At 35.9% G+C, this 16,709-nt stretch overlaps 1 protein-coding gene across 1 annotated transcript in view; it reads left to right on the forward strand.

The window, feature by feature from the left end:
* PRKCG (protein kinase C gamma) overlaps positions 1–10,488 on the forward strand; it is a 40,375-nt gene extending 29,887 nt beyond the window's left edge. The window contains exons 15-19 of the mRNA XM_033086734.1: positions 368–506; positions 1,505–1,585; positions 2,475–2,582; positions 3,894–4,034; positions 10,046–10,488. Coding sequence (XP_032942625.1) covers positions 368–506; positions 1,505–1,585; positions 2,475–2,582; positions 3,894–4,034; positions 10,046–10,207 — 631 coding nt within the window. The 3' untranslated portion in view covers positions 10,208–10,488. The remainder of the gene's footprint in view (positions 1–367; positions 507–1,504; positions 1,586–2,474; positions 2,583–3,893; positions 4,035–10,045) is intronic.
* The last annotated feature ends 6,221 nt before the right edge of the window (positions 10,489–16,709 follow it).

Genomic DNA, 16,709 nt, shown 5'->3' on the forward strand with positions numbered 1-16,709 from the left:
AATTCCAAAAATATCCCCAAAATTAAAAAAAAAATCCCCCAAAAATTCTGCAAAAATTCTAAAAAAAATCCAAAAAAATCCCCCAAAAAATCCCAAAAAATCCCAAAAAATCCCAAAAAATCCCAAAAAAATCCCAAAAAAAATCCCCAAAAAATCCCAAAAAATCCCAAAAAATGCCCCAAAAATTCCTTTAAAATTCCTTTAAAATTCCTTAAAAATTCCCACATAAATCCCAAAAAAATCCCCAAAAATCCTCAAAAAATCCCAAAAAAATCCCAAAAAAATCCCAAAAAAATCCCAAAAAAATCCCAAAAAATCCCAAAAAAATTCCCAAAAAATAAAAATAAATTCCCAAATTATTTTTTAGGGATTTGAAGCTGGACAACGTGATGCTGGACGCTCAGGGCCACGTGAAGATCACGGATTTTGGGATGTGCAAGGAGAATATTTTCCCAGGAAACACCACCAGGACTTTCTGTGGCACCCCCGATTACATCGCCCCAGAGGTGGCAAAAATCCCAAAAATTTCAAATTTTCCCAAAATCCCAAAAATTCTGGGGTGGGAGGATGGAAAAATGAAAAAAATTGGGAAAAAAAATGAGGAAATATTGAATTTTTTGGGGATTTTTTGGAGATTTTTTGGGATTTTTTTAGGGAATTTTTTTGGATTTTTTTTTATTTTTTTCAGATTTTTTAGGGAATTTTTTGGGAAATTTTTTGGGATTTTTTAGGGAATTTTTAAAATTTTTTTGAGATTTTTTTGAGATTTTTTTGAGATTTTTTTGAGATTTTTTTGGGATTTTTTTGGGATTTTTCAGGGATTTTGGGGGGATTTTTAGGGAATTTTTTAAGGGATATTTGGGGGATTTTTTTTAATTTTTGGGATTTTTGGGGGGAAATTTTTTGGGATTTTTAGATTTTTTTTTTTAGTTTTTTAAGGGATTTTTGGGGGGATTTTTTTTGGGTTTTTTTGGGTTTTTTGGGGATTTTTTTCAGATTTTTAAATTGGTTTTTTTGGAATTTTTGACTTTGTTTTTGAGAAATTTTTGGGAATTTTTGGGGTTTTTGGGAATATTTTGGAGATTTTTGGGGAATTTTTTGGGAGAATTTGGGGAGCAAGAATTTTTTAAATTTTGGAAATTTTGGGGGGATTTTAAAACCCAAAACTTGACCAAAAAACGCAAAAAATCAGTAAAAAACTCCAAAAAATTCAAATTTTTTCACCTTTTTTTCCCTTTTATTTTATTTTTTGGAATTCCCATATTTTTTTGAATTTTGGGAATTTGGGGAATATTTTTGGAATTTTTGGAGATTTAAAAAATTAATTTTAACCCTTTAAATCCCAGTTATAAACCCAAAAATCAACCAAAAAAACTCAAAAAAAACACCCAAAAATTCAATTTTTTTGCTTTTTTTCCCGGGATTTTTGGGGGAAATTCCCAAATTTTTGGGACTTTTGTGAATTTTGGGATTTCTGAGTTAACTTGAACCCCAAATTTTCCAGATCATCGCTTACCAACCCTACGGGAAATCCGTGGACTGGTGGAGCTTCGGCGTCCTCCTGTACGAGATGCTGGCGGGGCAGGTGAGGAAATTTGGGAATTTTGGGAAATTTTGGGAAATTTTGGGGGGAAATTTGGGAATTTGGGGAATTTGGGGAATTTTGGGGATTTTTTGGGATTTTTTTGGGGATTTTTTAAGGGAATTTTTGGATTTTTTTAGAATTTTTTTTGAATTTTTGGGGGATTTTTTTTTTATTTTTAATGGAATTTTGGGGATATTTTTTAATTTTTAGGGATTTTTTCAGGATTTATTTTGGGATTTTTTGGGGAATCTTGGGGAGAATTTTGGGGAAAAATTTGGGAATTGTTATGGGAATTTTGGGGGAAGTTTGGGATTTTGGGGGGATTTTTTAGAGAATTTTTGGATTTTTTTTTAATTTTTGAGGAGTTTTTGGGGGAATTTTTGGGGATTTTTAGGGGAATTTGAGGGGAATTTTTGGGGATTTTTTTTGGGTTTTTTTGGGGATATTTTAGGAATAATTTTGGGATAATTTTGTGATAATTTGAGGATAATTTCAGGATAATTCCAGGTTAATTTGGGATATTTTGGGGATATTTTACAGATAATTTTGAGATAATTTCAGGACAATTTCAGGATAATTTTGTGATAATTCCAGGATAATTTCAGCATAATTCCAGGCTATTTTTACCATTATTTGGAGAGCATTTTGTGATAATTTCATGATAATTTCAGGATAATTCCAGGCTAATTCCAGGCTATTTTTGCCATTATTTGGAGAATGTTTTGTGATAATTTCAGGATAATTTCATTATAATTTCAGGATAATTTTGTGGTAATTTCATATCAATTTCATGTTAATTTCAGGATAATTTCACGATAATTTCATGATAATTCCAGGCCATTTTTTCCATTATTTGAAGAACCTTTACCCTTTTTTTTTCCCTTCCCAGCCCCCGTTTGACGGCGAGGACGAGGACGAGCTGTTCCAATCCATCCTGGAGCAAACGGTGACTTATCCCAAATCCCTGTCCAGGGAGGCTGTGGCCATCTGCAAAGGGGTGAGAATTCCCCAAAAAACCCAAAATTCACCCCAAAAATTCCTAAATCATCACAGGAATTCACAAATCCACAAAATTCGGATTTTTCCTGATTTTTTTACCTTTTTTTTTACAATTTTTTCAATTTTTTTTAATTTTTTTCCTTATTTTTCCCAATTTTTTTCCTTATTTTTCCCAATTTTTTTCCATTTTAAATTTTTTTCCTTTTTCCTTTTTTTAAACAATTCTTTTTTTCTCCTGTTTTCTGATTTTTTCCTCAATTTTTCCTGATTTTTTCCCTTTTTTCCATTTTTTTCACTTTTTTTCATTTCTTTTTCTTTATTTTAAATTTTTTTTCTTTTTCTTCCTTTCTCCTTTTTTTCTGATTTCTTAACAATTTTTCCTGATTTTTTTCCCTTTTTATTTTCAATTTTTTTACTTCTATTTCAATTTTTTTCCTTTTTAATATTTTTCCTTTTTTTAACCATTTTTCCTTTTTTTCCTTTCTCCTTTTTTCTGATTTTTGTCCTCAATTTTTCCTGATTTTTTTCTTGATTATTTTCCCCAAATTTTTCCCATCTTTTCCTGGTTATTTTTTCCCATTTTTTCCTGGTTTTTTTTTTCCAATATTTTTCCCAATTTTCCCTTATTTTTTTCTCAATATTCCTCAATTTTTCTCCTGATTTTTTCCCAGTTTTTCCTCATTTTTTTCTCCAAATTTTTCCCAATTTCCCCCAAATCTTTTACTCATTTTTTCTCCAATTTTTCCTCATTTTTTCCTCAATTTTTTCCCTATTTTTTCCCCAATTTTCCCCAAATTTTTCCTCATTTTTTTGTCATTTCTCCCCAATTTTTCCTCATTTTTTCCCCAATTTTTTCCCAATTTTTTTCCCTTTACCCAAATCATTTCCCCCCCTATTTCCCCCATTCCTGGCTCAATTTTCTCAGGGATTTTTTTGTTTTTTTCAATAATTTATGAATTTCTAGAATTTTCTAAGAATCCCATAAGAATTCCATGAGAATTTTCCAGAAATTTCCCACTCCCAACCCCATTTTTTATCCAAAATTCCCATTTTTCCTCTATTTCCCCCATTCCTGGCTCGATATTCTTGGGGTTTTTTTTGTTTTTTTGGGAATTTTAGGAATTCCATAAATTTTCCAGGAATGTTCCATAAATTTTTCATAAATTTTCCAGAAATTTCCCACTCCCAACCCCATTTTTAACCATAAATTTCCCATTTTTTCCCCGTATTTCCCCCATCCCTGGCTCGATTTTCTCGCTTTTTTTTTTGTTTTTCTCGGAAATTTTGGCTGATTTGGGAATTTTTGCAGTTCCTGACCAAACATCCAGGGAAGAGGCTGGGGGCAGGAGCGGGGGGCGAGCAGGAGGTTCGGGGTCACCCCTTCTTCCGCCGCACGGATTGGGAGCGGCTGGAGCGGCTCGAGGTGGCGCCGCCCTTCGTGCCCCGCCCGGTGAGTCCACCTAAAAATCCCCAAAAAACATCCAAAATCACCTTAAAAATATCCCAAAAAATTCCTGATTTCTTTAAAAAAAACCCCGTTAAAATCGCCCCAAAAATGACAAAAGTCGCCCCAAAAATCGCCCAAAAATCGCCCAAAAATCCCCAAAAATCACCAAAAAAATCCCTAAAAAAATAAAAAAAAAATCCCCAAAAAATCCCCAAAACCACCCTAAAAATCACCCAAATACTCCCTGAAAGGTTCCTGAATTTTCAAAAAAATTTGCATTAAAATCATCCCAAAATTGGCAAAAATCGCCCCAAAAATCGCCCAAAATTCGCCCAAAAATCAGCCCAAAAATCCCCAAGAAATCCCCTCAAAAGGGCCAAAAAATCCCCCCCAAAAAACCCCAAAAATCCCCAAATCACCCCAAAAATAGCCAGAAATAGCCCACAAAAATCAGGAGTTGTTTAAAAAAACACCCATTAAAATCGACCCAAAATTGACAAAAATCGCCCCAAAAATCGTCTATAATTACCCCAAAAATACTCAAAAAATCAGAAAAAAATCCCAAAAAATTACCAAAAAATTATCAAAAATCACCCAAAAAATCTCCCAAAATCCACCTCAAAAATCCCAAAAGAATCCCCAAAATTGTCCCAGAAAAATAAAAAAATTCCCCAAAATGTCCCCTGGGAGCGGCTGGAGGTGGCGCCGCCCTTCGTGCCCCGCCCGGTGAGTGGCAAAAAATCACCCCAAAACCATCCTAAAAAATCCCCAGAATCATCCCCAAAATCACCCAAATATTCCCTGAAAAATTCCTGAATTTTCAAAAAAAATCGCATTAAAATTGCACCAAAAATGACAAAAATCGCCCCAAAATTCGCCCAAAAATCAGCCCAAAAATCCCCAAGAAATCCCCAAGAAATCCCCTCAAAAGGGCCAAAAAATCCCCCCAAAAATTCCAAAAAAATTCCAAAATCACCACAAAAATATCCAGAAATAGCCCACAAAAATCAGGAGTTGTTTAAAAAAACACCCATTAAAATCGACCCAAAATTGACAAAAATCGCCCCAAAAATAGCCTAAAATTACCCCAAAAAATCCCAAAAATTCCCCAAAAAATCCTCAAAATTCCCCCCCAAAATGTCCTCAAATCGACCCTAAATTCTCCAAAAATTTCCCCAAAAAAATCCCAAAAAATTCCAAAAAAATTTCCCCAAAATCTCCCCTGGGAGCGGCTGGAGGTGGCGCCGCCCTTCGTGCCCCGCCCGGTGAGTGACACCTAAAAATCCCCAAAATCAACCCAAAATATCCCCAGAACCACCTCAAAAATATCCACAAAAAATCAGGATTTTTTTAAAAAAAATCCCATTAAAATCGCACCAAAAATGACAAAAACTCGCCCAAAAATCGCCTAAAATTACCCTAAAAATAGAACAAAAATTCCTCAAAATCCCCAAAAACTATCCCAAATCACCCCAAATATTCCTTAAAGTTTCCTTTAAAATATCAAGAATTTAAAAAAAAAATCCTATTAAAATCACACCAAAAATTCCCCAAAATCCATCTAATAATTAAAAAAAAAAATCCCCCAAAGGCACAAAAAATTCCAAGAAAATCCCCCCAAATTTCCCCAAATTTTCCAAAAAAAACACCCCAAAAATCCCCAATATTCCTCAAAAAAAAAAAAAAAAAAAAATCTCCCAAAATCCCCTCAAAAGCGCCAAAAATCCTAGAAAAAATCTCCCCAAAAATCCCCGAAATTGTCCCAAAAAATTCCAAAAAATTCCCCAAATTTTTCACCAAAATCTCCCCTGGGAGCGGCTGGAGGTGGCGCCGCCCTTCGTGCCCCGCCCGGTGAGTGACACAAAAAACCCCAAAATCACCCCAAAAATCATCCCAAAATTAGCCAGAAATAGCTCCCAAAAATCAGGAATTTTTAAAAAAAACCCCGTTAAAATCGCACCAAAATTGACAAAAATCGCCCCAAAAATCCAAAAAATTTACCCCAAAAATCCCAAAAAATCACGAAAAAAATCCGTAAAAATCCCCAAAAAATCCCAAAAAAAATCCCAAAAAAATCCCCAAAACCACCCTAAAAATCACCCAAATATTCCCTGAAAGGTTCCTGAATTTTCAAAAAAAATCGCATTAAAATCGCACCAAAAATGACAAAAATCGCCCCAAAATTCGCCCAAAAATCAGCCCAAAAATCCCAAAAAATCACGAAAAAAATCCCTAAAAATCACCAAAAAAATTCCAAAAAATCCTCAAAACCACTGCAAAAATACCCAGAAACAACCCCAAAAAATCAGGAATTTTTTTAAAAAAAATTCCCATTAAAATCGCACCAAAAATGACAAAAATCGCCCCAAAAATCGCCTAAAATTACCCCAAAAAATCCCCAAAAAGCACCAAAAAATCACAAAGAAACCCCAAAAAAATCCCCAAAAAAATCCCCAAAACCACCCAGAAAATCATCCCAAATATTTCCTTAAAAGTTCCCGGGTTTTTAAAACAAAACCCATTAAAATCACACCCGAAATGACAAAGATCGCCCCAAAAATCACCTAAAATTACCCAAAAAATCACAAAAAAATCACAAAAAAATCATAAAAAATACCCCAAAATCCCCAAAAAAATCCCCAAAATCCACCCAAAAAAAATACCAAATATTCCCTGAAAAATTCCTGAATTTTAAAAAAATACCACGTTAAAATCGCACCAAAATTGACAAAAATCACCCTAAAAAGCACCAAAAAAATCCCTAAAATAATCCCAAAAATCCCCAAAAAATCCCCCAAAAATCCCCCAAAATTCCCCCTAAAATCCCCTCAAAATCTGAAAAAATTCCCCCCAAAATCCCCCCAAATTTTCCAAAAAAATCCCAAAAAAATCCCCAAAATCCCCAAAAAAATCCACAAAATTGTCCCCAAAAAACCCAAAAAAATTCCCCCAAAATCCACCCCAATTAAAAAAAAAAATCTCAAAAACATCCCAAAATTCTCCCAAATTCCCCAAATTTTCCCCAAAATTTTCCCAAATTCCCCCACAAAAATCCCAAAAATTTCCCCCAAAAAACCCCAAAAAATAAAAATAAATTCATCAAAATTCCCCCAAAATCCCCCAAAAAATCCAAAAAAATCCCCAAAAAATCTCAAATTTCCCCAAAATTTCCCAAAATTTTCCTTAAAAAATCCCCCAAAAATGTCAAAATTTTCCCCAAATCCCCCTAGAAAAATCCCCAAAAATTCAAAAAAATCCCCAAAAAATCCTAAAAATTTCCCTAAAATTCTCCCCAAAAAACACCAAAAAAAAAAAATAAATTCACCAAAATTTTCCCAAATTCCACCCAAAATCCCATTAAAAAATTCCAAAAAAATCCCCCAAATTTCTCAAAATTCCCCCAAAGTTTTCCCAAATTGCCCCCAAAAAATATCCAAAAAATCCCCAAAAAATCCCCAAAAAATCTCCAAAAAATCCCCAAAAAATCCCCCAAAAAATCCCCAAAAATCCCCAAAAAATCTCCAAAAAATAAAAAAAAATCCCCCCAAAAATCTCAAAAAAATCCCCAAAAAATCTCCAAAAAATCCTCAAAAAAATCCCAAAAAAATCCCCAAAAAATCTCAAAAAATCTCCAAAAAAATCCCAAAAAATCCCCAAAAAATCCCCCAAAAAATCTCCAAAAAATCCCAAAAAAATGTCCAAAAAATCCAAAAAAATCCCCAAAAAATCCCCCAAAAAATCCCAAAAAATCCCAAAAAAATCCCCCAAAAAATCCAAAAAATCTCCAAAAAATCCCAAAAAATCCCAAAAAATCCCCCCAAAAATCCCCAAAAAAATCCCAAAAAATCCCCAAAAAATCCCAAAAAATCCCCCAAAAAATCCCAAAAAATCCCCAAAAAATCTCCAAAAAATCCCCAAAAAATCCCAAAAAAATCCCAAAAAATCTCCAAAAAATCTCCAAAAAATCCCAAAAAAATCTCCAAAAAATCTCAAAAAAATCTCCAAAAAATCCCCCAAAAATCCCCAAAAATCCCCAAAAAATCTCCAAAAAAATCCCAAAAAATCCCAAAAAAATCCCCCCAAAAATCCCAAAAAATCCCAAAAAAATCTCCAAAAAATCCCCAAAAAATCCCAAAAAATCCCCAAAAAATCCCCAAAAAAATCCCAAAAAATCCCCAAAAAAATCCCAAAAAATCCCCAAAAAATCTCCAAAAAATCCCAAAAAAAAATCCCAAAAAATCCCAAAAAAATCCCCAAAAAATCCCAAATTTTCCCCATAATTTCCCCAAATTTTCCTTTAAAAAATCCCAAAAATTTTCCCAAATTTTCCCCAAAATTTTCCCCAAATTTTCCCCCAAATTTCCCCTTCTGCTTCCCCCTCTGACCCCGGATTTTCTCTCTCTCTGTGTTTGTCCGTTTGGTTTTTGGGGGGGGATTTTGGGGGTAATTTGGATTTTTTGGGTGGGATTTGGGATTTTTTGGGTGGGATTTGGGGGTTTTGGGGAAAATTTGGGGTTTTGGGAAATTTTGGGTGAAATTTTGGGGAAAAAAATTGGGATTTTTGGGTGGATTTTGGGGGTTTTTTGGGTTTTTTTTCTTTATTTTGGGTCTTTTTTGTTGTTTTTTATTTTAATTTTTGGGGGTTTTTTTTGAGGGGTTTTGGGATTTTTTTGCTTTTTTGTTTTTTCTTTTTTTTTCCTTTTTTTTGCCTCTTTTATTCTTTTTATTCTTTTATTTGTGCTTTGAAATTTTCTTTATTTTTCCTCTTTGACCCTTTATTTTTATTTATTTTAAATTTTTATTTTTTATTTTTTAATTTTAATTTTTTTTAATTTTTTATTTTATTTTTTTATTTATAATTTTTATTTTAATTTTTTATTCTTAATTTTATTTTTTTTATTTTTACTTTTTGATTTTTATATTTTATAATTTCTTTTTATTTATTCCTCTTGTTTGATTTTTCCTATTTTCTTTTCTCCATTTTGGAGTTTTTCTTTATTTTTTCCTTTCAATTCTTTCTTTCCTTTTCCCTCTTTTTATTTTCTCCTTTTTTCCCTCCCATTTTTTCCATTTTCCCCCCAATTTTTTCCCGTTTTTTCCCCAAATTTTCTCCAATTTTTTCTCTAATTTCCTCCTCATTTTAACTCAAATTTTCTCCCAATTTTCCTCAATTTATTTCCTTTTTTTCCCCCAATTTAATTCCAAATTTTCCCCCATTTCCCCCCCCAAATTTTCCCAATTTTTTCTGCAATTTTTCCCCATTTCCCCCAATTTTTTCCCCAATTTTTCCCTTTTTTTCCCCAATTTAATTCCATTTTTTTTCCCATTTTTTCCCCTATTTTCCCCAAATTTTTCTTAATTTTTTCTCCATTTTTCCCCAATTTCCTCCAAATTTTTCCCCAATTTTTCCCTTTTTTCCCCCAATTTAATTCCAAATTTTCCCCCATTTTCCCCCAAATTTCCCCCAATTTTTCTTAATTTTTTCCCCAATTTCCCCCAATTTTTTTCCCAATTTTTCCCTTTTTTTATTCAATTTAATTCCATTTTTTCCCCATTTTTCCCCCAAATTTTCCCAATTTTTCCCAATTTTTTCCTTTTTTTCTCCATTATGTCTTCAATTCCAAATTTCCCCCTATTTTTTCCTACTTTTTCCCCATTTTTCCCCATTTTTTCCCAATTTCTTCCCCATTTTTATCCAAATTTTCCCCATTTTTAAATCAAATATTTCCCAATTTTTCCCCAATTTAATTCCAATTTAATTCCAATTTTTCCCCATTTCCCCCCCAAATTTTCCCAATTTTTTCCCCAAATTTTCCCCAATTTCCCCCAAAATTTTCCCCAATTTTTCCCTTTTTTTACTCAATTTAATTCCATTTTTTTCCCCATTTTTCCCCCAAATTTCCACCAATTTAATTCCAATTTTTCCCCAATTTTTCCCCCCAATTTCCCCCTAATTCCCCCCACCCTCTCACCCCAAAATTTCCCCAAAATTTCCTTTTTTCCACCCAAAAAAGTGCGGCCGAAACGGTGAAAATTTCGATAAATTTTTCACCCGGGCCCCGCCCGCTCTGACCCCCCCGGACGCGTTGGTTCTGGCCGGGCTGGACCAAGCCGAGTTCGAGGGGTTCAGCTTCACCAACCCCGACTTCCCTCAACCCTCGGGGTCCCTCGTGTGACCCCCAAAAAATTTTGGGATCCCCAAAAAAATTTTGGGTTCCCTCGTCCCGATTTGACCCCAAAAACCCAAAAAAAAATCCAAAAAAATTTGAATTTTTGTGCCTATTTTTAAGTTTTTGCCCCCTATTTTGGACTGTACCAAATTTTAGAGATCGCTCGTGTGACCCCCAAAAATTTTTGGAACATCCCAAAATATTTGGGGTCCCCTCGTCCCGATTTGACCCCAAAAACCCAAAAAAAATCTGAAAAAAATCTGAATTTTTGCGCTATTTTTGAGTTTTTTCCCCCCTATTTTGGACTGTACCAAATTTTAAAAATTTAAAAAAAATTTGGGATCCCCCCCCCAAAAAAATTTTGGGGTCCCCACACCCCAAAATCTAAAAATAATCGCAAAAAAAAATTTTTAAATTGAATTTTGTGAGTTTTCCCACCCTATTTTGGACTGTACCAAATTTTAAATCCCCCCCCCTCGGGACGCGTTGGTTCTGGCCGGGCTGGACCAAGCCGAGTTTGAGGGGTTCAGCTTCACCAACCCCGACTTCCCGCAGCCCTCGGGGTCCCTCGTGTGACCCCAAAAAAATTTTGGGATCCCCCAAAAAATTTGGGATCCACAGACCCCAAAATGCAAAAAAAATTCCGAAAAAATTTGAAAAAAAATCGATTTTTTTCCTCTTTTTTTGAGTTTTTCCCCCCTATTTTGGACTGTACCAAATTTTAAATGTTGCTCGTGTGACCCCCCGAAAAATTTTTGGAATCCCCCAAAAAATTTGGGATCCACAAACCCCAAAATCAAAAAAAAAATTTTTAAAAATCTGAAAAAATGTGAATTTTTTGCACTATTTTTGAGTTTTTTCCCCCCTATTTTGGACTGTACCAAATTTAGGAAATTCAAAAAAAATTTGGGATCCCCCTCTAAAAAAATTTGGGTCCCAACACCCCAAAATGCAAAAAAAATTTGGAAAAAATCTGAAAAAATTTGAATTTTTTGGTCTATTTTTGAGTTTTTTCCCCCTATTTTGGAGCGTACCAAATTTAGGAAATTAAAAAAAAATTTGGGGACCCCACCCCAAAAAATTTTGGAATCCACAGACCCCAAAATCCCAAAAAAAAAGGCAAAAAAACTTTTTAAAAATTGAATTTTGTGAGTTTTCCCCCCCTATTTTGGACTGTACCAAATTTTAAATCCCCCCCCTGGACGCGTTGGTTCTGGCCGGGCTGGACCAAGCCGAGTTCGAGGGGTTCAGCTTCACCAACCCCGACTTCCCTCAGCCCTCGGGGTCCCTCGTGTGACCCCAAAAAAATTTTGGGATCCCCCAAAAAAATTTGGGATCCACAGACCCCAAAATGCAAAAAATGTTCTGAAAAAATTTGAAAAAAAAATCGATTTTTTTTCTCTTTTTTTGAGTTTTTCCCCCCTATTTTGGACTGTACCAAATTTTAGAGATCGCTCATGTGACCCCCAAAAATTTTTGGAATCCCCCAAAAAATTTGGGATCCACAAACCCCAAAATTCAAAAAAAATTCGGAAAAAATCCAAAAAATTTTGAATTTTTCCCCTTTTTTTAAGTTTTTGCCCCCTATTTTGGACTGTACCAAATTTAGGAAATTTAAAAAAAATTTGGGATCCCCACCCCAAAAAAATTTGGGGTTTCCACACCCCAAAAAAAACCCCAAAAAAACCCCAAAAAATAAAAAAAAATTAGAAAAAATTATTTAGGATTTTAATTTAATATAATTTTAATTTTATTTTAAATTATTTAAATTTTTCCCCCAATTTTTGGGATTTTTTTTCCCCAAATTTTTGGGATTTTCCCCCAAAATTTTGGGATTTTTGTTTCTCCCTTCCCCAGCTGTGACTCCCCCTGGGATGAGCTGGGGAAGACCCCAAAAAATTCCCAAAATTTCCCCCAAAAAATTCCCAAAAAATTTCCCAAAAATCCCAAAAGATTTTACCAAAAATCCCAAAATTTCCCCCAAAAATTCCCAAAAAATTTTCCCAAAAATCCCAAAATTCCTCCCAAAAATCCCTCAAAAATCCCAAAAATTTCCCCAAAATTCCCCTAAAAATTCCAAAAAAATTCCCAATTTTTCCCCCCAAAATCCCAAAATTTTTCCCAAAAATTCCCAAATTTTTTCCCCCAAAAATCCCAAAATTTCCCCAAAATTTTTCCCAAATTTTTCCCAATTTTTCCCCCAAATTTCCCTTCCCCCAATAAAGTGTTTGAGCCCTGCTGGAGTCTCCTGGGTCCTCTTTTTTATACTGGTTTATACTGGTTTATACTGGTTTATACTGGTTTATACTGGTTTATACTGGGAGGGACTGGTTTATACTGGTTTATACTGGTTTATACTGGTTTATACTGGTTTATACTGGGAGGGACTGGTTTATACTGGTTTATACTGGTTTATACTGGTTTATACTGGTTTATACTGGGAGGGACTGGTTGGGACTGGGAGGGACTGGTTTATACTGGTTTATACTGGGAGAATCCAGTTCGGACTGGTTTATACTGGGAGAGACTGGAGGGAACTGGTCTGGACTGGTCTGGACTGGGAGGGACTGGTTTATACTGGTTTATACTGGGAGGGATTGGGGAAACTGGTTTTTACTGGGAGGGACTGGTTTGGACTGGGAGGGACTGGTTTATACTGGTTTATACTGGGAAGAACTGGGGAAACTGGTTTTTACTGGGAGGGACTTGTTTGGACTTGTTTGGACTGGGACGGACTGGGACGGACTGGTTTATACTGGTTCATACTGGGAGACTCCGGTTTGGACTGGTTTATACTGGGAGGGACTGGAGGGAACTGGTTTGGACTGGTTTGGACTGGGAGGGACTGGTTTATATTGGTTTATACTGGGAGGAACTGGGGAAACTGGTTTTTACTGGGAGGGACTTGTTTGGACTGGGAGGGACTGGTTTATACTGGTTTATACTGGTTTATACTGGTTTATACTGGGAGAGACTGGTTCAGACTGGTTTATACTGGGACAGCCTGGTTTGGAATGGAGGAACTGGTTCAGACTGGTTTGGACTGGTTTGGACTGGAAGGGAGTGGTTGGGGACTGGGAGGGACTGGAGGGAACTGGTCTGGACTGGTTTACACTGGTTTATACTGGGAGAGCCCGCTTTGGACTGGTTTATACTGGGAGAGACTGGTTCAGACTGGTTCGGACTGGGAGGGACTGGTTCAGACTGGTTCAGACTGGTTTGTACTGGTTGGGACTGGAAGGGACTGGGGCAAAGTGGTCTGGACTGGTTTATACTGGGAGGGACTGGGAGGGAGTGGTTTATACTGGTTTGTACTGGGACAGCCCGGTTTGGAGTGGTTTATACTGGGAGGGACTGGTTCAGACTGGTTTGGACTGGTTTGGACTGGGAGGGACTGGTTTATACTGGTTTACACTGGTTTATACTGGGAGAGTCTGGTTCGGACTGGTTTATACTGGGAGGGACTGGTTGGGACTGGGAAGGACTGGGGGAAACTGGTCTGGTCTGGTTCATACTGGTTTATACTGGTTTATACTGGTTCATACTGGTTCATACTGGTTCATACTGGTTTATACTGGTTCATACTGGTTCATACTGGTTTATACTGGTTTATACTGGTTTATACTGGTTCATACTGGTCCAGTTTCCCCCTAAAATTTTCCCATTTTTCCCAAATTTGGGGATTTTTCCCCAGGCTGCGACTGCCCCAAAAATTCCCAAATTTTCCCCCAAAAATTCCCAAAAATTTCCAAAAATTTCCCCAAAAAAATCCCAAAATTCCCCCCAAAAAATCCCAATTTTTTTTCCCCAAAATCCCAAATTTTAACCCCAAAAATCCCAAATTTTGACCTCAAAAAAATCCCAAATCCACCCCCAAAAAATCCCAATTTTCCTCCCAAAAATCCCAAATTTTGACCCCCAAATCCCCAAATTTTGACCCCAAAAATCCCAAATTTTAGCCCCAAAAATCCCAAATTTTAGCCCCAAAAATCCCCCCAAAAAATCCCAAATTTTGTCACACCCGAAAATTCCCAAATTTCCCCTAAAAAGGAACCGGGAATTTTTAAGACCCCCTCTCCAAAAAGAAATTTGGGGCAATTTTGGGGTTTTTTGGAGGTCAAAATTTGGGATTTTTGGGGGGTAAATTTGGGGATTTTTGGGGGGATTTTGGGATTTTTTGGAGGGGAAATTTTGGGATTTTTGGGGCAAATTTGGGGATTTTCGGGGGTGAAATTTAGGAAATTTTGGGGTTAAAATTTGGGATTTTTTTGGAGGAAAATTTGGGATTTTTTTGGGAGGTGGATTTGGGATCTGAGGGGAAATTTTGGGGATTTTTTGGGGGGAATTTGGGATTTTTTGCAGTAAAATTTTGGGATTTTTGGGGAGATTTTGGGGTTTTTTTGAGGCCAAAATTTGGGATTTGGAGGGAAAATTTTGGGGATTTTTGGAGGATTTGGGATCTGGGGGAATTCGGAATTTTTGGGGGGATTTGGGATTTTTTGGAGTGGAAAATTTGAGATTTTTGGGGCAAATTTGGGATTTTTTAGGGGATAAATTTGGGATTTTTGGAGGGGGGAAATTGGGATTTTTTGGGGGTGGATTTGGGATTTTTTTGAGGCCAAAATTTGGGATTTTTGGGGAAAATTTGGGATTTTGGGGAGAATTTTGGGGGCAAATTTTGGGATTTTTTTGGAGGAAATTTGGGGTTTTTTGTGGGGAATTTGGGATTTTTTGGGGAAATTTTGGGATTTTTTTAAGGCCAAAATTTGGGATTTTGAGGGAAAATTTTGGGGATTTTTGGGAACATTTTTGGAGGTTTGGGGGGGTTGGGATTTTGGGGCTGGATTTGGGATTTTTGGGGAGGAAATTTGGGATTTTGGGGGCAAATTTGGGGATTTTTGGGGGCAGATTCGAGTTTTTTAGAGGGGGAAATTTGGGATTTTTGGGATCCTTTTTTTTATTTTTTTCCCCAAATTTCTGACCCTATTTTTTAATTTTTTCCCCTAAATTTGGAACCTTTTTTTGTTATTTTTCCCCCCAAATTTATGACCCTTTTTTTAATTTTTCCCCCAAATTTAGGACCCTTTTTTTTTTAAATTTTTCCCCCAAATCTGAATGCTTTTTTTTTAATTTCCCCCCAAACTTGGGACTCTTTTTTTTATTTTTCCCCAAATTTTGGACCCTTTTTTTAGGATTTTTTCCCCCAAATTTGGATCCTTTTTTTAGGATTTTTTCCCCCAAAATTTGGGGTTTTTTCCCCCAAATCTGGATCCTTTTTTTTAATTTTTTCCCCAAATCTGGATCCTTTTTTTTAATTTCCCCCCAAACTTGGGACCCTTTTTTTTTTATTTTTCCCCAATTTTGAGACCCTTTTTTAAGGATTTTTTCCCCCAAAATTTGTGACCCTTTATTTAATTTTCCCCCAAATTTTGGACCCTTTTTAAAATTTTTTCCCCCAAAATTTGTGACCTTTTTTTTCTATTTCCCCCAAAATTTGTTTTTTTTTTCCCCCAAATCTGGATCCTTTTCTTTTATTTTTTCCCCCAAATTTAGGACCCTTTTTTTAGGATTTTTCCCCAAAACTTGAGACCCTTTTTTTTATTTTTCCCCCAAAATTTGGACCCTTTTTTTAAAATTTTTTCCCCCAAATCTGAATCCTTTTTTTTAATTTCCCCCCAAACTTCGGACCCTTTTTTTTTAATTTTTCCCCAATTTTGAGACCCTTTATTTGATTTTTCCCCCAAAATTTGTGACCCTTTTATTTTATTTTTTCCCCCAAATCTGGACCCATTTTTTTATTTTTCCCCCCAAACTTGGATTCTTTTTTTGTTATTTTTTCCCCCAAAATTTGGACCCTTTTTTTTATTTTTTCCCCCAAATTAGTGACTCTTTTTTTTTTATTTTTCCCCAATTTTGAGACCCTTTTTTATATTTTTTCCCCCAAAATTTGGACCCTTTATTTAATTTTCCCCCAAATTTTGGACCCTTTTTTTAATTCTTTCCCCCAAAATTTGGATCCTTTTTTAAAATTTTTCCCCCAAAATTTACGACCCTTTTTTTTATTTTCCCCCTAAATTTGAGACCCTTTTATTTTATATTTCCCCCCAAACTCCTGACCCATTTTTTCATTTTTCCCCCCCAAAATTCCACCCTTTATTTAACATATAACCCCCAAACCTCATTATTTTTACATTTCAATTCCATTTTTTAATCTCCCCGTCCCCAAATCCACCCCTAAAAAAAATTTTCCCACCCCTCCCCCTCTCCAAAAAAAAAAAAAAATTAAAAAAAATTTTTTTTTAGTGTGGGGGAGGGGCCGCTTTGGGGACGCGCGGCCCCTTTAAGAGCGGCCGCGATGACGTCACGCGGTGGCCGCGGGGGGGGGGGGGGGGAGGGGGGGGGTTCAGCCCATCCCCCACCCCCCCCCATCCCCCATCCCCTCCCCCCCCCCCCCCCGCGTCCGTTTGTCCGTCCCGCGCCTCCGGCCCGCGGCGAGCGGCGCTTGTCC

Source organism: Catharus ustulatus, unplaced genomic scaffold (assembly GCF_009819885.2).
Source record: "Catharus ustulatus isolate bCatUst1 unplaced genomic scaffold, bCatUst1.pri.v2 scaffold_124_arrow_ctg1, whole genome shotgun sequence".
NCBI classification, from domain to species: Eukaryota; Metazoa; Chordata; class Aves; order Passeriformes; family Turdidae; genus Catharus; species Catharus ustulatus.